The following is a 24,591-nucleotide window of genomic DNA, read 5'->3' as shown; positions in this document are numbered from 1 at the left end:
AAATTAACCATGGGGATCCCATAGATAGAAATTTCTTTTAGAAACTTTCTAGAAATTTCTCTATTATTTTATAAATTTCTTCTTTTTGCCAACATTAGAATCAATACATTATAAACATTAGATATCAAAATAATATCAATATCTATAATACAGTAAATTTTTTAAAAAGATATAATCGTTTTATAAATATATAAATAAATATATTAAAATATAACATATAAATATATATCTTATATAAATAAATTTACTTTTGACTATTAATAACAAAAAAAACTTATCGAAATAATAATATTAACAATAATATATCTTTTTTTAATTTTGTAAATATRCTATATTTATTATATTTACAAATTGTATGATTTATAGAGTACGAAAGTAAAAGTAAATTCAATAATAAATTTTTTACTTTTATCTATACAAATAATATCCATATTAGAAACAAATATAATAAACATTTAATGAAATATTGAGATAAAATTAAGAAAAAACTTTAGGCAAACATTGTTTTTATCGATAAATAAGTCATTTTTTAGACTTAAAATTATAATTTAATATTACTAATAAAATGTTTTTTAAAACTTGATATAATGATATACTATTGTTAATAAAATTGAATAAACAACGTAGGTGTATTTACGTTGGTATAAATATTAAAACATTTAATGTTATTTAATGTTATATGTTGTTGTATTAAATTATTAGAATAAAATTGAATAATTCATTATTTTATTCAAAAATAATAACAAATATTTTATAATACTTTTTATTACACAAATTTTTATTTTTGATTAAAATAACAGTTAAAATTACCAAAAATTTGAATACAACATAATTTTATATTTTGGCAATTTTATATGGTAAACCTTTATAATTACTGTTAAAGTAATGTAAATTATAAAATTGATTTTATTTATTAATTGATAATTTAATTATTTACATAAATTATGAAGTTATGTGTGAGTATTTTAAATAATTTTTATTTTATTTTGTTGATTACTAAATATTATTAAATATTGTATTCAAATTATTGATAGTAATTAAAATATAAAATTATATTAATTTCATATTATGCTTAGTATTTATATTTAGATTTAAATAAATGATAAAATATTATAAATAAAGAATTAATTTTGTTTATCATAAAATATAAATTATTAAAATTATATTACAATATTACATATTATTTTGTTATTATACAAATAATTATCTAAATATTTTTTAATCAATAACCATCATTTAACATATCAATATAATATGTTTTGAATAACTTTATTGTTGTTGTAAAGTAAAAAAATATAAATAATTATTATCACTTAAGTAATAAAAAATATATTTATAAATATTTAGAAAATTTGTGACATTTATTATAAATACTATATAGATATAATTAATATACAGTATATATTAAAATAGTAATAAAAAAATTATCGAATTAGACTCTAAATTCAATATTTATTATAAACATTAAGTATAAAAAGTTATTACTTATTATTTAATTATTAATTTTATAGTCAATAAAGTAAATATATGACTATTTGTGGTAGATTTAAGTGTGTTTTTAGTTAAAAAATAAGAATGAAAATTAATATATTTGTTAAATTTTTGTTAAAATTATATTTTATATATAATAATGATTTTATAAAAGTAGTGGCAACTGATCTTAAATTGTCAACAAATATAAACCAAACTAATGATAGTAAGTGTAGTGCAAAATCGGTCATAAACTATAATGATGTCGACAGTACCGGAAAATGTGAAAACAGTATCAATAGTACAACTACGGGACAAATAAAATATAATGAATCGATGATGAAAACTATTAAATTAATGGATAAAAATTATCAAAACCTGCAAAATGTTTGGCGTAAAGTAACAGTAAATATTGAACCAATAGATAGAAGATTAAGGCTTACAATTGATGGGTTCATATTATCATTGAATTTATCGCATGAATGCCAACAATCATTGTATCGGATTGCAGATGGTATTCAAAATAATCAATTGTGGGCTTTTCAATGTAWGTCATCATTTAATTTTACATTAAATCTAATATATAAATATAAATATTATTTTTAATTATATATCAAATAAATCKAAAAATAGTAAATAACAGATTTAACCTATTTATAAATATATACTGTTTTATAAATTATTTATTTTTTAATATTTATAAATAAATAGTTTTTGATGCCTCTGGAAAACTAGCGGCCGGTTTGACCCAAGGAGTTATCACCAGTTTTGGTGATTATGACCAGTGTTTGCAAATTAAAAGTCCCGATAGTAATGGGAACCGACACACAATCTATGGAAAGTACTGTTTGGTTAAACCATACATAGATTATCCCAACTTTAAAGTATTAGAAAAGTTTCTCAAATTTTCATTTTTGACAAACGAAAGCAATGTTATGACGAAGAAAGAGATGATGAATAACTTGAATTTATTTAAACTATTGTTTGCCTATAATTTAGTGGCCAAACGATTTTACTTTTATCATTACGGACTTTGTATGCCATCCACATGTAGTGCCAATGATTTGACTAATGCCTTACAAAAAAGTAAATACAGTATTGAATATATAGAAAATACTGAGAAATATAAAAACACTAACTCTATATATATACAGTACACACACACACACACACACACACACACACATAAATAATATCATTTACAATAAAAATAATAGTGTATTAAATATAATGTATTATCATTATATTAGTTTATGTTAAAAAAATTTCACTTACAGTTGTCCCCGGAGTGCCGTTAGAAGTTGGACCAACATGTGATGTGATTAGCGAACCGGTAGACTGGAATGTCTATCAAATGATTATGCTGTTAGTAGGATAAGCTTTTTTCACACTTACTATATTTTGTCATCAGATATATATTATATATACAATATATCTAATTAATAACAACTCTATCGCCAGAATCATATCCTTGACGTTTATATTTCTGGTTATTACCTCTACATTCATACAAATAATATATAAAAACTTAATTGTTTGCAATGATAAGCATCAATCATCCACTGCTAACTACACAGTATTCCATCAATTGTTGTCTTATTTTTCGCTAATTGAAGCCAACAAACGTTTGGTAAGCCGTTTCCGTGAGAGACTGGCCATTGCCGACGGCCTAATGTTTGTGTACGTGCTRTGGATCACTACTGCATTATCTTATGGATCTATTGTGAACGTCGGGTTTGTTGGATATAAAAAAATACATAATAGCTATCTAATCAATATTATGAAAGATAGCAAATATTTTTGGATGAAATCCATGTTCCCCAGGGACAGCATTTTTTTGCTCAGGTATGCTTACATAAAAATTTTTAAGTATATAATAAATCTATAAAGTAGATTAAATAAAATAAATATTTTAACAAAAAATTGTAAAATAAATAAAATTTAAGTTTTATTATGATTTTCGAATTAGTTTTACAAACAAACATTTTTACATTAAATAATAATAAAAAAATTATATTTATAAATAATAATAAAATATGGATCTAAATATATATATATTTAAATCAATATTTAAGTGGACTTATTATATCGTATGATTATTTTGGCGATAAAAATGAAAAGTTATGTCTAACTATTTGTCAATACATACGTTTTGCGGTCGAGAAATGGTACAGATTTACTGTCCGAATGGTGTCACCGATGCTGGTCTTGAATATATTGTCACTAATAGGAGACGGACCTAATTGGCATTCAGGTGATGACATATGGGTTAATATTTGTCGCGATAAGTGGTGGAAAAATTTGTTATTTATTAACAATTTTGAAAATTCAATTATGAATACTGTATGTATTAAATATACAGAATGTTTGTATTGTACTATACAATGGCAAACATACTGTACATTATATGAATATAATGATAAATGATTAATTATTAAACAATATTTACTTAACAGTGTAACCCTTTAAGCTGGCTATTGTCCGCAATATTTCAATTGCAATTAATTGCACCAATATTTATGATACCCTACAAAGTGATGCCACGATATGGTTATATAACAAGTTTATTGATATTTACTTTTGGCTGTTTCGCCACAATTGCCCCTAAAGTCATACAAGGCTTACGTTTGATACCGTATGARATATCAGAGATATACACCATTGCTGACACTAAATACTGTTTGTTTCGGTTTATGTTATACACCGACCAATTTGTGTCAATATTTATTATAGGCYTAACAACAGGTTATATACTTAGACACGAAAAATCATTGTTAGATTTGTTATATCATAAAAATAAATACATTAGTCATTCAATTGGATTCATATGTTTGACGACAAGTGTTTTAGGTGTTGTTTGGAGCGAAAGATTTAAAGACATCAATCAAATACCAAATAAACTAAATCTCGACATTTGGTTTGTTTTTGGGAAAATTTTATGGACTTTTGGTAATATTTGGTTAATTGGCTATTGTTTTACTAACACAAATGGTAATAATATTTAATTTATTTTCATAATATAAGTGTAATAACAATATTTAAAATGCTAGTAATGTCAACAAGTATTTAATACTTTTAACTTACAAAATTTTTTTAATCACTCAAAACTTTAGTTACTAAATTTAAAAATTATTTATTTTTAAAATATCAATTTACATATTTATTTTATAGGTTATATCATTAGATTATTGAAAACATTACCATTTCGTGTAATAACTCGTCTAACATATACTACATATTTTTTAAGTTATCCGGTAATCATGTATCGCATACTTACCACAAGAGACATCATTGAGATCAGTCACTCATCGCAAGTATGATTTTTATGACTATTCAATTCAATTATTTGTTTTTTATTTAGTTATCAATGACTATGATATATATATATATATATATATATTATTGTGTCTTAATTTTTATTTCAGCTCCGAGATCTTTATCTGAACCTCACTGTTATGATAAGCTTGGCATACATTGTCTATGTATTCATCGAGCATCCAATGCTTAGTATATTAGAGTCTATAATCAAAATCATTAATAAAACAACAAAAATAAATCAAACAATCAATACTTGTAAAACAATTGAAAGTAATAACATGTTAACAGACAAACTAAATAGTCATAAATTAGATTATAGTTTTAAGGAAACTTGTGTCTAGTTTATGATTTGTATCATTTATTTGATAAATGAAAATAAAGATATACTCATAACATAGGTTTTTAAAAATGTTTTTTATAGTATTAAGAATAATAATAAAGTTATCGTATTTTTATTATTTTTTAAATTATAGTTTATTAAATAATTTTTAGATATAATTAATAATAAACTTTGCTATTAATAGAAATTTTATTTTAAAAATATTAATTAATCAATAAATAAAAATAGTTTAATCTAAAGTAATAATTTGTTATTTAATTTTATTGACTAAAAATATATTTATAAGTAAAAAATAGTATATTTACTCTTAATTTAGCATCAATTAAAGTGCTTTAATTTTAATAAAAATTTTTATATAAAAATTAATGTATTGAATGTTATTAAAATTAAAATTTTATTTATAAATATTAATTTTAATTAATTTTTTTAATATTGTTTTTGAAATTGTAAATGATACATTAATATAACCCATTTATACATGCAATAAAAAATATGTTTGATTATTTAAAATTTATTATTATTAACTACATTAAATGTTTACATATAATGTTTGGAAATTTTAAAGTAATAAAAAATATAATTTATAGCAAAATATTTTAATAATTGAAAACAAAAATCATTAGTAGTTTAATATTACATTTAAATAATAACACAATTATTTACTGTATATGAAAAACTTAATTTATATTATGAACAGTATATATATACTGTATTTATATTTAATAATATTGATATATTATTATAAAGCCTTGAAACGATTGTATGATTTTTTAAAATAATTTATACCATTACTGTTATCTACATTGAATTTAAACTACCAGTTTTATGACCCTGCAATTTTCTAAAATAATAAAACTTCAAAAAAATAATGAAAGTTTTCACTTTTAAAAATATATTTGTTGTTAATAAATTGTATTTTTTATCGTTTATTTTTATGTGACAAAAGTTGTATAAAACTGTATATTAATACAAAAGAAAACTAAATTTTAAAATATATTATCAAAAGTGTTAGTTTTTGTTGAATTCAAAAATGTGGCATAAAATATGTATATTGATTTTAAATTGTATTTTAATAATYAATTTTGGTCTGTGCTTACAATCTAATAATGACATAAATAATAATAATAATAATTGTGAACAAAGTTTTGTTAATATAAACAATAATTGTAGTTTGATTTTCAACAAAACTATAACAAAAACGGATCGAAAAATATCAAAAATATTTAACAAAGTTTTTCAATTGTTGTCTAAAAATAAAAAGATTGATTCAAATGTTAATAAAAATGAGTTACAAATCAATAATATTTACGACCAAATCATTGATAATATTAAGCCAATTGAAAGTCGTTTGAAACATACTTTTGTTGAATTTTTATTATCACTTAATATATCTCAACAATGCTTTGAATCAGTAATACAAGTAACACAAGCTATGAAAACACGGCAATTGTGGGCTTATAAATGTAAAGTTATTTGAAATTAATTTTTAATTTAAATATTCTATTAATATGTACTGTATATATAATATTATAATTTTAATAATAAAATAAAAATATTAATAGTTAACTGTTTTTCTACTTTAAGTATCTAATAGTAATTGTCTTACAATACCTAATCTAACACTTAAACTAAAAATATTTATTTATAGAAAAATAGTGTTTAATAATATTATTTAAATATTTATACAAAAATACAGTTTTAGACGCATCCGGCAAAACACCGCCCGCTTTATTGGAGGGAGTGTTTACAAGTTTCGGTGATTATGACCAGTGTTTGGCTATTAAGAGTCCAACGATTAATGGCCAACACATCTATGGCCGATATTGTCTAATCAGACCTTTTCTACAATTTAATGATTTTCATATTATTGAAAATATTGTAAAAACCTATTTGTTAAACAATGAAAACTTCAATATCACTGAACGAGACATTGAGAAAAATATAAATCTTATGAAATTTTTGATTACAATCAACTCATTCACCAAAAATGCTTATCTTTTTAATTACGGCTTATGTATACCATCGCAATGTAACAAAAGTGACGTTCAATCAGCACTAAATAAATGTAATTTTTATTATGTTATGGATATCAATGAAAATTCATTACTTATAATTTTATATAATTTATACAGTAAACGAAATTATACCTATAGAGGTAGGACCTAATAAATGTGATGCCATCACCGATACGATTGAGTTAAATACATTTCAATTAGTTATATTGTAAGTAGTTTATCATAATTAACTCAAATTTTTGTAATATTTTTTTATTAATTATTATCTATCAAACTAAGTATCATATTAGCGACAATAGTAACATTGGTGGTCATGTCTACAATTATTCATATTTTATACAAAAAGTTTTTCAAAGTTAATACACTTCAACTCATAACCCATAAAACATGTGCAATGGATATAATAAAGTCATTTTCTATCATTACATCTACCAATCGATTGGTTAGTCCATTAAGTGGTCGTTTACTAATTGTAGATCTATTGCTAATAATACACATACTGTGGTTCATTGTAACCCTAAATTATGCCATAATTCCGTGTTCCGGGTTTGTTGGCTACAAAAATATCAATAATAGTTATATAATCAATATTATCAAAGAGACTAAATATTTTTGGTTGCGAACCTATTTCTATAGAGATATATTATTTTTATTATGGTAWAAAAGTTGTATTGATTTTATCAATAATATATCTATTAATAGTTAAAATTATAGTTTATAATTTTTTTAAAAAATATTTATCCAATTAGTGGTGTTATCATATCGTACGACTATTTTGGTAAACACCAGACAATACCGTTGACTGTTTGGCAATACATGAAATTTGTGTCCGAAAAATGGTTGCGATTTATACCGAAAATATTTGCTCCAGTGTTTGTCCTAACAATAATGTCGGTAATAGGCAATGGACCGGGATGGCATGTAGGGGACATCCAATTTGTAGACGCCTGTCCACAAACATATTGGCGAAATCTATTGTTTATTGCCTTTTATAATAATGATTATTCTACCACTGTATGAAAGTATATAATTAGTTAACGTTTAGTAAAATAATTATTTTTTATTTTTTTTAAATCCTAGTGTGGCCAAATGTCATGGTTGATATCTGTCTTATTTATTTTGAATATGTTGTCGCCATTATTTATGTTGCCATTCAAATTGTCCCCTAAATTCGGTTATATATTTAATACAATAGCCCTGGCACCGGCATCTATAGCTATTATTTTGCCTAAACTACTATTTGACATTAAATTAATGCCTTATGAGACGGCAGACGCCTATATATTAGATGATATGAAATATTCATTGGGTCGTATGTTTATGCATCCCGACCAACATTTTCTTATGTTTATCACTGGTATTATTTTAGGCTATACTTTACGATATAGTCAACATTATCGTTGGTTAAAAACTATTTTTAGTCACCGATTTTTAAGACCAATGTCAGCAATGGTTTGTTTGTCGATATCAGTATTGGGTATCGCTTGGAGTGAAAACTTTAAGGACATGAATGAGATTCAAAACAAATTGAATCTTTGTATTTGGTATGTCTTCGGCAAGATTTTGTGGTCAATCGGCAATATTTGGTTTATATTTGATCAACACTTTCGAAAAAATGGTTAATTTAGTATTAATATTTGTTTTTTATGATGACTATTATTATTATTATAAAAATTTAATTTTTGTTTTCATCAATTTATTATTTATAGCATTAATTGTTGAAATACTGTTGTCATCCAAACTATTTAATATTATCAGCAAATTATCAATTGGTGTTTTAATGATTAGTATATCTGTTATAAATTTTCGACAATTTATTAAAAGGGAAACCATTGATATTAGTCATTTTTTGCAAGTTAGTGTCAATTTATTTATTTTTTTTTTAAATTAGTTAATCATATATTTATGTAATAACATTATTATTATTATTATTACTATTACAGTTACAGTTTTTAATTGTGGATCTCATTGTAATGTTAATCATTGCATACTTGATGTATGTGTTTGTCGAGTGTCCGGTAATTAATTTGTTGAACTTATTTAAACATAAAGGAAAAACATTTAATCGGATATTAACGAAAACAAATGTTACAAACAATTATACCAATAATAATAACAGTGAAAATCAAACCAACAATTTTGAACTTAATTTTATCTTCAATTCAGAAAATCTTAATGACTCTTAATATTTTATTACTTAAAATTGATAATTTAATTTACATATTTATTAAAAAATGTACTTGTACTTTAATCTGGTAATATAAAAATGTTTTAATTAATTGATTAATTTTTTAAAATTTAAATAATAGTCATTAGTTTTATATTTATCAATATTGTTTGTACAGTAAAATTAAATTAATTAATATAATTGATATTTTTAATAATTTTGTTTAATCAATATAGTTAAATTTGTTTAAAAGTACAATAAATAATATAATAATAATATAAATAATAAAATATTATTAATAACACTTTCAAAAGTTCTTATAAAAGTAAGTTTTTTTTAGTAAAACGTTAATTTACAAAATATTTCTTGAGGCATTAATTATCATAAAATTTTCACATTCATTAATTAATAAACATTTATTCAAATTATCAGATTTAGTAAAAATTTATWAAAAAAATATTACTTAACGGTAAACATAATGCTATTTAATGGTAATATTTATTATGAATATAATTATTGCAATTTAAATTGCAAATATTTAYAATTACACAACTAAAGTAAAYATTTAATAATAGAAAATATTTTTAAGTATCATATTATAGTAACTAAATTTATAAATAAATATAAGTTAATACAATTTTTAATATTAAGTCAATTTAAAAGTTGCAAAAAATCGTCAATTGTTAAAATATTTATATATTTKTCAATTATTATYATTGACATTATGTTAATTCATATTTTAAATACAATCTAAATATACAACACTTGAAAGCAATTTTCAATAACATTTATTTAAGATAACTCTATTGGATATAATTTGTTGTGAAAACTATTATTGAAGAATAAAATAATTTAGTTTATAATAATAAAAATTTTGTTTCATTAAATTTATTAAATTGAAGTATTATTTTTTATGAAAATCTTATTTTGAATTTTCTAGTAATATTAATTATTTCATAKAATWTAGTGTTAAGTTTGTAAGTATCATATATGATTCATATGTAGTATTGGCAAAAAAGAGAGATTTTTAAAATAACAGAAATTTATGAAAAGTTTCAAAAAGAAATTTCTGTTTATGTGATCCCATATTAATTTATATTCTMTTGATATTTGTTATATTGAAACAATTCATTATAACTATAAATATTAACTAAATTTTATTATTATTATTTTAATTAATACTCAAAGTAAAAAATAATTCATTAATTAYATTAAACTAAAAATATAAAAAATTATAATTWGATAATTATATGAATTTTATAAATAAGAATYCCATTACTTGTAGTGTAGWGTATAWTAGTATCACAATATCTATATATATGGGAATCCCATAGTATAATGATTAAGTAAAATGTCTATTTGCTTATCTCTAATCATATATAATTAGTTATTATTAATTTGTAAAAATATWAACAACAAAAATTGAATCACTTAATAATATAAATAAATYAAATAAACAACAAAAATAAAATTCTTAATCATAACAACAAAATTTAACTTAAGTTTGCTTTTAATTTTAAAATTTTACTTATATATTTTATTTTATATTAAAATTTTTTATTAAACTCGATTTTGTTTAACTATTATATTTTATTTATTAATGTATATATCATTTAATTATTAATAATCTCAAATTAAATTTTAGSTAAYTTATTAAAAATAAATACTTGAATATTAATAAATTAATTTTATTAATACTATTATAATTTTTTTTATCTATAAATTATTCAATGAAATAATAAATATGATGATTAAAATATAATCACTTAAAAATATACAATTTCAAATTTAATAATAATTACCATAATGTGAGTGCTCTGACCGATTAACAACATTTTAAACAAATAGGATTTTTAATCAAATTATTTAAATAGGTATAATGATATCATTTTCACTTATTAATTAGTAATTTATKAATTTTAATTGTTATTATTATTTGAATGAATCCGATAACTAATCCGATGTTAAAGWTTTAATTATTGTTTTTMCCATTATGTTTATTATATTGATTACACATTATTAAGTTATTTAATATTTTATAAGTTAACAATTTTGTGTAATTTTTACAAACTTTTATTATGATTTWGTTTAAAAAATAAATAAATAAATTACTCTCAATCATTTCAATCACTTTAAATTAATAAATTTAATTAAATATTAATACTAMTATTATTGTTTAACATATAATAGTTTGTTATTTTTAATAAATGTAAATTTAATAACATACAAAATAAAAATTACTTAAGTATGATAAAATACTTAATTTTATTTTGTTATATAATTTATTACATTCAAAGTTTTAAATAAAGTAACAAAAGTTTATTTACTTTTGCACTTCAGAGCAGTGAAAACCCAAAAAAGATTTGAACATATAATGAAAACATTGCATTAAGTATCAGAAATTGCAATAAAATAACAATAAATAAAATACAGTAATTAAATAAAAAAAAATTTAAATCTTTTTTTTAAGCAAATATATTGCGTAAAATATAGAAAAAATAATATTGTATTWACATTTATTTGAAATCTTATTTTAATTCTGAATTTTTTAGTTATTTTTTACATAACTATTTCTCGCGAATTTTTCTAATGATGTTTAAAGAAAAATATGATAAATTTGTTAAACATTTATTATGTTATGTTTCAATAAACAAACTCATATTAAATTATTGATAATGCAGTTTATTAGTGTTACTTAATATTACTATATTATTATGTATTATTATGTATTGTTAATAAGCTTAGGGAGCCCACAAATTGACATGTTATGAAAAAACACACAATTAACTATTAAGTCATACATTTAAATAAAAAATTAATTATTGTTTCAAATTTGATTTACGTAGACAGTGTTTGTACATTTACATTAAAAACCATTGCAGTATAAAACAGTAAAACATGGTTTTATATTAAAAGCCGTACTATTATATCGTACTATAAATTATAATGTATACTGTATTTAGTGAGTATTTTTTAATGTGAAAGCCCTTGAAAAGCAACTTTACATGTATTATCAATAACTATATGTCCGATGATGTTAAGTGTAATAATATTTTTCTTAATTTTAAACCAAAACCTGATTACTTTTTTTAGTACCTTAAGGGCACTCAGGGCAGTGTATATCTAAAATGTAAATATTGTTTATATTTGTATAAAGTATATACTGTAGTCTATATATATATAGATATTTATTGATATTTAATAATTGAAAATATGATATAATTGATTTAGTCAGATATATAAATAGTTTGAAATTTAAAATGATAGACATTCACAGATTGTTCAATATTTCATATTTTTAATTCAAATTATAGTATTATTATTATTATTGACAACATTAAGAATTTTTAAAAATATATGAAAAGCATTTATTATTTAAGTATTTAATTAATTTATTATAATGTGCAATATTTTTATGTCTATCAAATTTATTATTTATTTAATTTTATTTATACTACTATTAAGATGTGCAAACTCTAGCAATACTGATACTAATAYAGTGATTAATTGTAATAATAAAACTCAATGTAATCGCAATGTAAATAATATACAGAATAAGGAAAATAGTGAAAGATTTCAAAAAGTTTCAAAACCATTGYTCAAAGTTTATAATAATTTCCAAAAGTCTACTATTAAACAATTGAAAAGTATTCAAAATGTGACATTAAGTTTAAGTGATATAACAAAAAAAATTACTGAAAACCTTAAGCCAATTGAGTTAAAACTAAAACAAACGGCTTTTGAATTTTTATTATCACTTAATATATCGGTTGAGTGCCAAAAATCGGTGCTTCACGTGTGGAATGGCCTACGAAATGGACAGCTCTGGGCTTACAAATGTTAGWTTTTTATTTTGTTTTAATAATATTAATTTWAAAAAAATAAATTATCAATTTTTATAAATTTTTTTAGTATTTGATGCAAACGGTAAATTACCGTCGGGTGTCTTGGAAGGTGTGTCCACTATATTTGGTAATTATGAACAGTGTTTGGACATTAAAAGTGCGCCAATTTATGACAATAATGAGTACATATACGGAAAGTATTGTTTGATCAGACCGTATGTCCAGATAATTGATTTCAAACAACTGGAAACTCGTATTAAAAAATTAATTTCAGACATTCAATTGTCTGTGATATCCGACAAAGAGATTGAAAATAATATTAATATTTTTAAAGTATTAGTATCTCTGAATGTTGTGTCCAATAAATTTTATGTATTTAATTATGGATTATGTATACCGTCTATGTGTAGTGTCAATGATGTGCAAAATATTTTAAAGAATGGTAAGTAAAAATAAATTTTAAAAATTAATCAAATATTTAATAACTATAACTTTAATAATTTATTATATTTTATAAGAGATTAATAGAAATATTTATTAGATAAACATTTAATATTTAAAGTATAAATATTTAATTTTTAATTTAAGTTAAGTTTATATTTTTCATTTTTTTAGTAATTCAACCAATCATTAACATTCCTATTGAAGTCGGACCCAAATGTGATGTTAGCACAGATAACCTAACGTTAAATAATTATCAAACTGTTATGTTGTAAGAAATAATTTGATAAAATATTTTTCAAAAGTAATTAATTATTTTTAAATTGATATATCCATTAAAGAATATTAATGTCTATTATGGTTGCATTTTCGCTAATTTCAACAATATTGATGGTATACTATCAATTAAATTATAATAATAATAATAATTATGATATTATAATAAATAATAACTACTGTTCATCATTAAGACCAAACAAACCAAATGTTTGGATCGACTATTTAAAACAATATTCACTGATTGATGCTAACAAACAATTGTTTAGTCCATTAACTAATAGACTATTAGCTGCCGATGCGCTGCAATTGTTATATAGTTTTTGGTTGTTGGCTGTTATGAATTATACGTCAATTATTGGCAGCGGTTTTGTTGGTTACAGGAATGTCCACAATAGTTATCTGTTAAACATTGTCAATGAAACCAAATATTTTTGGTTACGCACACTATTTCATAAAGATATGATACTTGTCATTAGGTATACCCTATATTTTATTTAACTTCTCTTTAATAGAATATAAATTAATTATTTTWAAAAACCTTTAAATTATAGCGGAATTTACATATCGTATGACTTTTTTGGTGACAAACAGATTCCGTTAACAGTTTGGCAATACATTAGATTTGTCGGTGAAAAGTGGTATCGTTTAACAGTAAAAATGTTGGCGTCATTGCTTGTCTTTAACCTACTATCCCTAATTGGGTCCGGGCCATTATGGAACACTGGTTATCCTACATTTGTAGAGTCGTGTTCACAAAATTATTGGGCAAACCTATTATTTATTAGTAATCTAATACACGAATCATCTCAATTGGTAAGAATAAACTAAATAATAATAATGATATAATTAATAAACATATATTTTTATTACTAATTACTGGTAACAATACAGTTTTTATGCATACAATTATCTGAAAATTGCTTATTTTTACTTTTTAAAAATTTAAGTGTAATCCCGGAACCTGGTTTATATTACTTATATTTCAATTACATATAATATCACCGCTATTTTTAGTGCCATTCAAAATATCCCCACATTTTGGCTATATATTTAATTTGATTGCCTTTTTGCTAACATGTGTTGTAAATATTTTACAAAAACTATTGTTAAACTTGAAGGCTATGCCCTACGAGGCGGCCGAAGTGCACACCGCTATTGAGATGAGGCAATCAATTATGCGGTTATTTGGTTTTCCCGACCAATACATCTCTATATTTATTGTGGGCATTGTGTTTGGTTATATTATGCGAAACAAAAATCAACTTGATAATTTAGTGAAAAACATACATGTCAAATTTGTTAACTCAATTATATGCTATTCATTGTTTATTGCGGTCATAGCTTGGAGTGAAAACTTTAAAGATATGAATGTCATTCAAAATAAATACAATTTTAATTTATGGTTCACTTTCGGTAAAGTTTTTTGGACTATTGCTAACTTATGGCTTATGTATGATGTGCTCAGCAAAGGTATTGTACATCAAAAACATTAATTATTCTTTAAAATAACAATACAAATACTGTATACTTTGATTAAATATTAACGCTTTTACTATATATTGTCTAATATTAAATTGTTTAAAACTATATAACATACAGATATGTTTCAAGTTTTATTATCATCTTCACTATTTGGTGTAATATTGAGGTTGTCTTATGGTATATTATTAATTGGTCCAATAGTTATTGGCTATAGAAAGCTAACATTACGCGATACTGTGCCTTTAAGACATTCAGCTCAGGTATGTTTTGTTATTATTATTAATTTTGAAAAAATCAAAATATCAGAGACTTGCAAATAATACAATACAACTTAAATATATAATAAAAATATATATATTTAATATACAATTTTGTTGTTGTTATTGCGTCAAAATTTGCATAAATGAATATACAGTACAAACATGGATTTATTTGCAATCAACAAATTAAATATTTTATTTCGCAATTATTTATTAAAATATTTTCCTAAAGATATTTACATTAGTATAGTTAGTTTATACATTAAATAGATTAATTAGAAAGTAATAATCACAATATTTTAATGGCATTTTTAGAAATTAGTACAATAATATATTATTTAAAAAACAATCACTAATTGTTTTATAATTTTTATATAATTATTTAAATGATGATGATTATTATTATTGATAATTATTATAATTTATTTTTAATAGACGAAAATCACATGATAATTTATATAAAATTATTTTATAATATCGTATATACTCTATTATAAATTATAACAATGATAAATATATTAATTGCATGTATATTAATTTTGTATTGTTTATTTATTTATGAATAATTTAGATTGAGCATCTAATTATGGACATAGCCTTGATGATTGTCATCTCATATTTAATGTACATTTTTATTGAATATCCATTAATCAAATTGTTGAATATATTTAAAAATAAAAAATTAGATAAAAAACAAAATAATTTAATCGTAAAATCTACTCAAACGGCTATCGATGAAAACGCAAACTCTATTGAACTTAAATATATATTTATTGAATAAGTCTACAAATTTTATACTATAATTTTATGAATAATTTTTTTAGTAACAAAATTATATTAAGTTGTTTTTATAAATATATATCTCAATATTATTTATTATATTTAATAAAATTTATAATACAAATATATTAATTTAAAATATTATCATGTAATAAATATCAAACATTTTCTATATAAATTTGTATTAAAAATATGATTTATTAAATTATAAGTAAATTTGTAACATTTTTTTAAAAATATCATTAAATAATAAAATGTATTTAAGTACAAAATAACCATATATTTATATTACATACTAGTAAGTAATAAGATTACTGAAATATGCAAACATAATTTATTAAATATATGATAAAATAATGTTTATCAATTTCATATGGTATAATAAATGAATGTTTTTTAAAGTAATATAATTTTTATCTAATAATAGTAGAATCTATTGAATTATTTTGATACTTATTAGGTAAATTTTTAAGTATTGAAAATATATACTAATTTCATTTATTTTTAGTAAATATTGGATTTTTTAAAAATATATAATAAACAATAACTACTGTATAATAATTTACTGTAATATGTTAAATTTGTAATTTATTTTGGTTTAATATTTATTATTAACAATTAGTGATACATATCTAATTTATTAAAATTTACTATTTTATTGCATTTAAGATTTATTATTGCATTTTCTTGTAAACTATATTTAATCTAATAATATATTTGTAAATTTGATGATTGTTGTTACTAGAGTATGCTATCAAATAAAAGTGGGTCACAGTTAAGAATTTATTGATACTTTAATTTTCCTGTAAATTTATTTATATATTAAAAATTATATCAAGGTTAAATAAGGTCAAGGACAACATATATACAAAATACAATATACTAAATCTAAAAGGCAATAATATTTTTTATTATACCTATTAATAAAAATAAAATTGAAAGTATTATTGCTATTATTTCGAAAAAAATAAAATCATAAAATATATTATTTTATTATTGATAATAAATATCAATTAAACAGATTTATAATGTGATCTTCAAATAAAATAATATATGATTTAAAATCATGCATTTCATATTTATTTTTTATAGCTCAGACCAAAAAAATGTGATAACAAAAACTTTGAATTAAACAAAACAAAATCCTTTGAAAAATGGTATAAATATACAGTAAGCGCATTGTTTCAAACAATATTAGTTATCAACTGTAAAAATGTTGTCTTTAATTAAATTATCACCAATTGTGTTATGCCTATTGTTAGTTTGTCCACTATTGGTACAGTCGGGCAGATACGGCTGTTTTACTCCAATTAATGCCATACCTGGTTGTGTATGTGCGTCAATCTTTGTATGTAAAGCATAATAATAATTATTATTTTTATTATAATTAAATATTTAAATTAACAAAAACTTTAATATTAATTAATTTAGAGTACAGTCGACTTTACATACAAAACCACTCTAACGTGTAGTGGAATACCGCCCGCAATAACTATAGTCCAATTGAAGGAAAACTTGAATAAACTAAACGGTTATGACATCGACGACCTAATTATTAATAACTTTCCTCTCAGTTCATTACCCGGCGATGTATTTGACGAAAAAACAATTATTCGGCGAATTATTATTAATAACTCACCAAAACTCGAGGCATTTGGCTCTAAAGACAACTCATTTTTTTCAAAAATAGCAACAAATGTCGAATCAATTATTATAGCCAACAGTCCTAATATACAGAGAGAACAGTGGCTAAAATTGTCCGAAGCTCTGGCTGGTGGGGGTGGGGTTGATGATGGTACTAGAAAAAGTACACGAGCAGGTGGTCGGCTCAGGGATTTGGTGATCTACAAAAATATCAACTTTGATGTCGACAATTTAGCTGATTTCGAGAAAGTTGCCCCAACTATTGAAAGATTGATACTAAAAGGCACCGGTATTACTAAAATTACTCCCGATTTGACTTCATTTTCTGCCCTACGCTATTTGGACATATCGGAGACGCCTAACTTGAAAACGTTTGAATTAAAGGTAGAACTGCCCGTTACATTACATACTATTAATCTTAAAGGCACGAGTATAGCATATTTTGAAAAGGACTCACACAAAAATTTAGGCAAAGCTTTATTTGTTGATATAACCGGTAGGTTTTCTAACCATTGTTTTTCTAAATATTTTAAAATATTAAAATAATTTATTATTGAATATATATATGTGTGTGTGTGTGTGTAAAATAGGTAGCAATAAACTAGATTGCAATTGTGACAAAATTGGCACTGAGAATATTAATGTAGAAGCATTTATTAAACGTTTTGATGGGGCTAAATGTGGAATACCATCTCAATTGGTTAACCAACCGTACGGAACAATTTGTTTGGAAAAGAATAGACAGTCTTTCTATACAAAACAATTGGGTTACAAACCGTTGTCAATGTTGGCTAAATTTATTAACAATTAAACACAAATATTTTTTTATTATTATAAAATATAATTAAAATTTCAAAAAATATGTTTATTTAATTTTTAAATACTTATTTATAATTAACAATTTGAATTTATATAATAAAATAACCAAATTGAGCTAAAATATATAAATAAAATATAATATATTATTAATACACTCTAGAATTATTGATTTTCAAAAAATTTTAAACAATTAATTTAGTATTATATATCACATTCAATATCTTCATTTATAATTCAACATTATTTATAAGGAAATTTTGCTAAACTGTATTACATTATATGCATGATTTTATCATATTGTAAATTAGTGTTGATTTTATAATTTAATGGTATATAATAATAGTATTGAATCACATTTTATAAAAGTAATCGTAAATTATTTATTTAAATAATATACAACATGTAATGTAAAATCAATCTGTAAATAATGACATATAGTGAATGTTAAATAATAATAATAATATAAATTAAATATGATGAAGTTATTTTTTTAATTAACTATATAAAAGTCTTATTTTTATTTTGTTAAGTAATATTCATACTTTATGTAATTAATGGTAAAATTAATCTTAAAAATGTTTATATAATGTATTAAAAATTAATATATTTAATAATATGGTATTTTTGAAAAAATGTAATAATATAAATGAATTATAAATTAAAATTTCTTTAAAAATTATAAGAATAATGTATCTTAATAATTATTAAATTATTATTAAATAAGTTTTTTTAGTTTTATAACGATGATCTTATATTATTAATAATATCTTATTTAAATGATATTGAATATTAATGGATGTAATTTAGTAAAATTTATAAATGTTTATATCATATCATATAATTTATTAATGATTATGAAAAAATTTAGAATTAATAAAAACATTAAATATATATATATATTATTGTTTTATACAGTATTTAGATAACACAGTACATAGTATGCATAGTATGCATAGTACACTGGTGATCAGCAAAGTGATTTTTGATTATTTTGATTAAAATGCACTGTCGAAGCTTATGGTTTATTAAAATATATTTCATCTAGCTCAAATACACTGTTACATATTTATTTTAATTAAATAGTATATTTTATTTAATATTATATAAAAAATGTTATTAAATTTGTGTATTAGAATTTTTTTGTTTTTTATCTTGGTCAGTAATTATGTTTTCAAGTAAGGGACCGTATAATCATTGTGATAACGGCTGGTACATACAGTACTATACTATTAATATATAGTTTATTACTTGTATATAGCATATGCTAGTTCTCAATATAATTCAGTAACTATTTAATAAAAACAGCCACTTTGTAACAGTACATGAGATTATATACAGTATAAATTATATATATATATATATATACTATAAAATGTATAGTATACATATATATATCATTTGAATACYAGTACTATGTATTATAATTATACAAAAATAGATTATTATATAAATAGTCTAATGTATTTATATTAATTTTTAATTTTATTCATAAATGACATTTAATAGGATAATTAAAATATTTTTATAAAAAAAACTTTATTTATTTATATTTATATTTAAGGCAGAGTCCACATATAAACACGTTTCCTATTATGAAAACAATGTTGAAATAATATCTAATGTAATAAAACTTAATTATTAAATAATGAGGATTTTGTCAATGATTATTAATCTAATTAAATTATTTATACAAAATATATTTTTTATAATATCATTAATTATCACACATTACTGTATTATAGTTTTTTATAAAAATAATGACAATGTGCTTTATAGTTAATACGTGTATAGTGTACGATCATATAATTATTTAATTTGGTTAATATCTTAAGTAAAAACTTATAATAAGATTTTATTTGTATTTTCATTTTTTTAAAAACAAAGTTAATATTTTAAGAGATGTTATAGACTAATGTGAATTAATTAATTGATTAGCTGTAATAAGTTACATTGCCCAACAAAATATATTATAGATAGCATTTTAGATATAATTAATTAACAAATTAATTGTATAAAATTGAAAGTACAAAAGTTATCTAAACATATGCTAAATTCACTGTCAAATAAGTATTTAATGGATCACACATTTGAGTTAAAATTTATTTAGCAATTTATTTAAAAATAAAACAAAACACGAAATACATAAAATTAATAAAAAATGTCAATTATATTGTTATTAATTGTTTTAGTTATTAATGCAATAAACTTAATAAACAGTGAGCTTGTCATCAGAAATTGTGGTCCAAGCGATTCCTATTCACGTATGGGTGCAATTAAAATTAATCCCTATCCCATTAAGTATCCAGGTGCGCACACTAAACTTGAATTCAATGAATTTTTGTTAAAATTATTATTATTTTTCTAACTCAGGAACTGTCGATATTGACATTGATGTCAATATAATTAAAGATGTACCCAGTCAAGATTTAATAGCTGTACTATCATTGGATAAATTGACGCCCAATCGTATGCATATACCTTGTATGGATCAAATTGGTTCATGGTAAAATTTATTATTATTATATATATATATGAATTTTGATTATAAATTTTTTTATAACAATAGTACTTATGATTATTGCGAACAACAAAAAGTATGGAAAAAAGATAGCAATCTATTCGGTGCAATGATGCCAATTGATTGTCCAGTAAATACTAAAAACTATACATTTCATTTTACTGATCGTACACTACCTAACGTTCCCGATATTTTCAAAAAAGTTATCGATGTATGTATTAACTCAATATACTAATAATACTATTTTGTTTAATGGTATAATATAAGATAAAATTGATTTATAAATGTAAAAGTTGTTATATTTTTTAAATATTATATTGTATATCATGTTTTAGGGTCAGTCTGAAGTCAATATGTCATATGTGAACTCAAAGACAGGTCAGGTCTATGGTTGTGTTTATGCAAAGTTTGATGTCAAAGTTTTAGACTTATAAAAAGCAAACAACAATTAACTCAAATATTTATCAAATGTATTGTGTAATAACATTACTTTTTTTAAATAAATATTAAGTTATTTCAAATTTATACTGTAATACACTTTTTTCAATTAAAATTATCATTTTTTATCTGTAATATTCTGTAAAATTTAATAAGAAAAATATTATTATAGTTAAGCATACAGTAGTAAACATATAGTAGTAAAGTAGCGGTAAAACAATGCTATATACCAGGCGATATCACGATTATTATACGGTGTACATAAACATTAAAAACATTAAACATAATTACTGACCAAGATAAAAAACAAAAAAATTATAATACACAAATTTAATAACCTTTTTTATATAATATTAAATAAAATATACCACTTAATTAAAATTAATATGTAACAGTGTATTTGAGCTAGATGAAATATATTATAATAAACCATAAGCTTCGACAGTGCATTTTAATCAAAAGTAATCAGAAATCACTATACTGATCACCAGTGCTATATACTGTATATATATAATATAACTTATAATATAAGATATCTAATCGATATAAAGTTTTCGTTTCTTCCTTTAATTATAAGTAAACATTAAAAAAGATTTTAATATATATATTAAGTTAATTAAGTCCGTGGTTTTGTAAAAAAATACAAACATTATATTTTTAGTTATTATATATATATATATATTCAGTGACATTAAAAAAGCTTATATATTGAAATTGGTTATTCTGTGATTTTATGATAAAAAAGTTATGACCTATAAAAATGTCAAATCATGGATCTTTAATGTTTATATAAAATAAACTAACTTTTAAAACTTCAAGTATAAAAAATAACAAAAATATACAAAATATAGCGAACTATGAATATTTAAAAATAAACTTATATTTAATATTAAACTTTCTAACAAACCTTTGCAAAACACAATAAAATGGTATATCGTATGCATATACCGTGTTTGGATCAAATGGGTTCATGACTAGTGGTTAGTTAGTATAACAATAAAATAATAAGTTATATTATTATTATTTGTTTATATATTTTAAACATAAAATTTTTTATAACTACTATATAATAGTACCTACAATTATTATGAACAATTTTGAAAAGGGATAGCAATTTAGCAAGGGATGGCAATGATGCCAGTCGACTGTCCATTAAATACTAAAAACTATACATTTCATTTTTAGCGATTGTAAACTACCTGACGTTCCCGATATTTTCAGAAAAATTATTGTATAACTTATACGATTTGTTTCACTAAAATGATTGATTAATAATATAAAATATAATGTTAAAATTTAAATTGTTTTATTTAAATATAAAAAAAATAAATATCATATTTTAGGGTCAGTCTGAAGTCAATATGTCTTATGTGAATTCAAAGACAGGACAAGTCTATGGTTGCGTTTATGCAAAGTTTGATATAAAGCTTATAAACACTTATAAAACAACAAAAAATCAAATGTTAACTCAAATTACATTTTTATAAAATGTATTGTAATTAAATTACTTATTTATTAATTATGTCAAGTTTATACTGTAATAATACTATTTAATACTATTTATAAAAATTATTATATCATTATCTCTATAATTTAATATTGAAAACAATGTTTTGATATCTGTTTTGAATTTAATAAAAAAAAATATTGAGAATATTATTCATAGTAAAGCAAAATAATATTATATTTTAAGCTATCTAATCAAACATTAAATTTTATATATTTATATTGTCGACCAGATGTCGACTGTATACACTCACAGACAGACACACCGTATATACTGACATCACATCCCTTTCCACCCTTGAGTAACGTTTTGTCCCTCAACCCAATCACTACATGTAATCGTTATAATTATCGTTAAATCAAACCATCTTTTTATCTAATTGTCGGCCTCTTGGCTGACATTATTGGCGCAGTCGGCAGGATAACGCATTACTGTAGTTGATTTCATTGACAAAAACCGTGAATCGTCCGAAATGCCGTACAGATACAGTACGAGGTGCCCAACACGTGCTGAGCGTATACGGGCCTCACATCGTAGCAAACGTGTCAACCGCAACGTTATCAATACGACAAACACCGAAGACAGCGCGGACGAAGACGTAAGCGGCCACCACAATGAGACCGTCGCCGCACGGGTCTCACGGTTTCGCACAACCGACGGTCCAGTTTTACCGCACGTATCGGTCGCTCGTAATAACGACAAGACACTCAAACGCATACCATCCACGGCATCGATTCATTATGCAGCCAAAGACTCAACAAAGGAGTGGCACCGCATATTCACGTTACTCACCATCGGAGCCATCGAAAAGGAGTGTCTCATCGCTTCGGCTCTGCATTACCACACTGACGGCGATGCCGGTCAATCAACGAACACTATCACCGAAAGCTCGTCATCGGACAGCTCAACAAACAAAGACGTCACGATTTGCGTTCAAATCGCACGACTATCCGAAACATATCGTCCTATTGTGACACCGACTGTCCTCGACATCCATCGGGCGACAGACACTATCACTATTGGACGAGAAATCATCGACACCACCTCTCAAGACGTAGACAACGATGTAAACGTCGATATATCACCGAAATCGCGACATTCGTATTCATATACGACAAGAAATCGTTCAAAACAAACGGCGCATCAGAAAGCGTCACATCATTCACGTGTGACTCCCGATAGTAGACGTAACGACATGTCGTTCACGTCATCAAATCGTTTGGTCACATATCGCCATCAATCAAGACAGACACACCGTATATACTGAC

The 24,591-nt window shown here is 22.5% G+C and overlaps 4 protein-coding genes across 4 annotated transcripts; all 4 read left to right on the top strand.

Annotated features, from left to right (window-relative positions):
• Positions 1-1,531: 1,531 nt before the first annotated feature.
• Positions 1,532-5,129, top strand: LOC128958169 (nose resistant to fluoxetine protein 6-like). Its single transcript, XM_054303984.1, has 8 exons — positions 1,532-2,017; positions 2,182-2,556; positions 2,748-2,835; positions 2,932-3,315; positions 3,546-3,813; positions 3,927-4,461; positions 4,642-4,784; positions 4,896-5,129. The coding sequence occupies exons 1-8, from the start codon at positions 1,576-1,578 to the stop codon at positions 5,127-5,129; spliced, it is 2,469 nt and encodes an 822-aa protein (XP_054159959.1). The 5' UTR covers positions 1,532-1,575.
• Positions 5,130-14,049: 8,920 nt separating this feature from the next.
• On the top strand, positions 14,050-17,187 carry LOC128958168 (O-acyltransferase like protein-like). Its single transcript, XM_054303983.1, has 6 exons — positions 14,050-14,351; positions 14,427-14,688; positions 14,823-15,345; positions 15,475-15,617; positions 16,189-16,359; positions 17,143-17,187. The coding sequence occupies exons 1-6, from the start codon at positions 14,212-14,214 to the stop codon at positions 17,185-17,187; spliced, it is 1,284 nt and encodes a 427-aa protein (XP_054159958.1). The 5' UTR covers positions 14,050-14,211.
• A 358-nt stretch (positions 17,188-17,545) lies between these two features.
• LOC128957730 (uncharacterized) lies at positions 17,546-18,889 on the top strand. The gene is made up of 3 exons (XM_054303540.1): positions 17,546-17,745; positions 17,829-18,541; positions 18,636-18,889. Exons 1-3 carry the CDS (start codon positions 17,611-17,613, stop codon positions 18,850-18,852), a joined length of 1,065 nt encoding a protein of 354 aa, XP_054159515.1. The 5' UTR covers positions 17,546-17,610; the 3' UTR covers positions 18,853-18,889.
• A 2,078-nt stretch (positions 18,890-20,967) lies between these two features.
• LOC128958543 (uncharacterized) lies at positions 20,968-21,828 on the top strand. Its single transcript, XM_054304423.1, has 4 exons — positions 20,968-21,166; positions 21,231-21,363; positions 21,427-21,589; positions 21,714-21,828. The coding sequence occupies exons 1-4, from the start codon at positions 21,019-21,021 to the stop codon at positions 21,810-21,812; spliced, it is 543 nt and encodes a 180-aa protein (XP_054160398.1). The 5' UTR covers positions 20,968-21,018; the 3' UTR covers positions 21,813-21,828.
• The last annotated feature ends 2,763 nt before the right edge of the window (positions 21,829-24,591 follow it).

The sequence above is a fragment of the Oppia nitens genome, unplaced genomic scaffold, assembly GCF_028296485.1.
Source record: "Oppia nitens isolate AA-2021 unplaced genomic scaffold, nextdenovo-longstitch-racon4-pilon3 scaffold3_pilon_pilon_pilon, whole genome shotgun sequence".
Classification (NCBI taxonomy): domain Eukaryota; kingdom Metazoa; phylum Arthropoda; class Arachnida; order Sarcoptiformes; family Oppiidae; genus Oppia; species Oppia nitens.
This window is presented reverse-complemented; position numbering and strand designations above follow the sequence as displayed.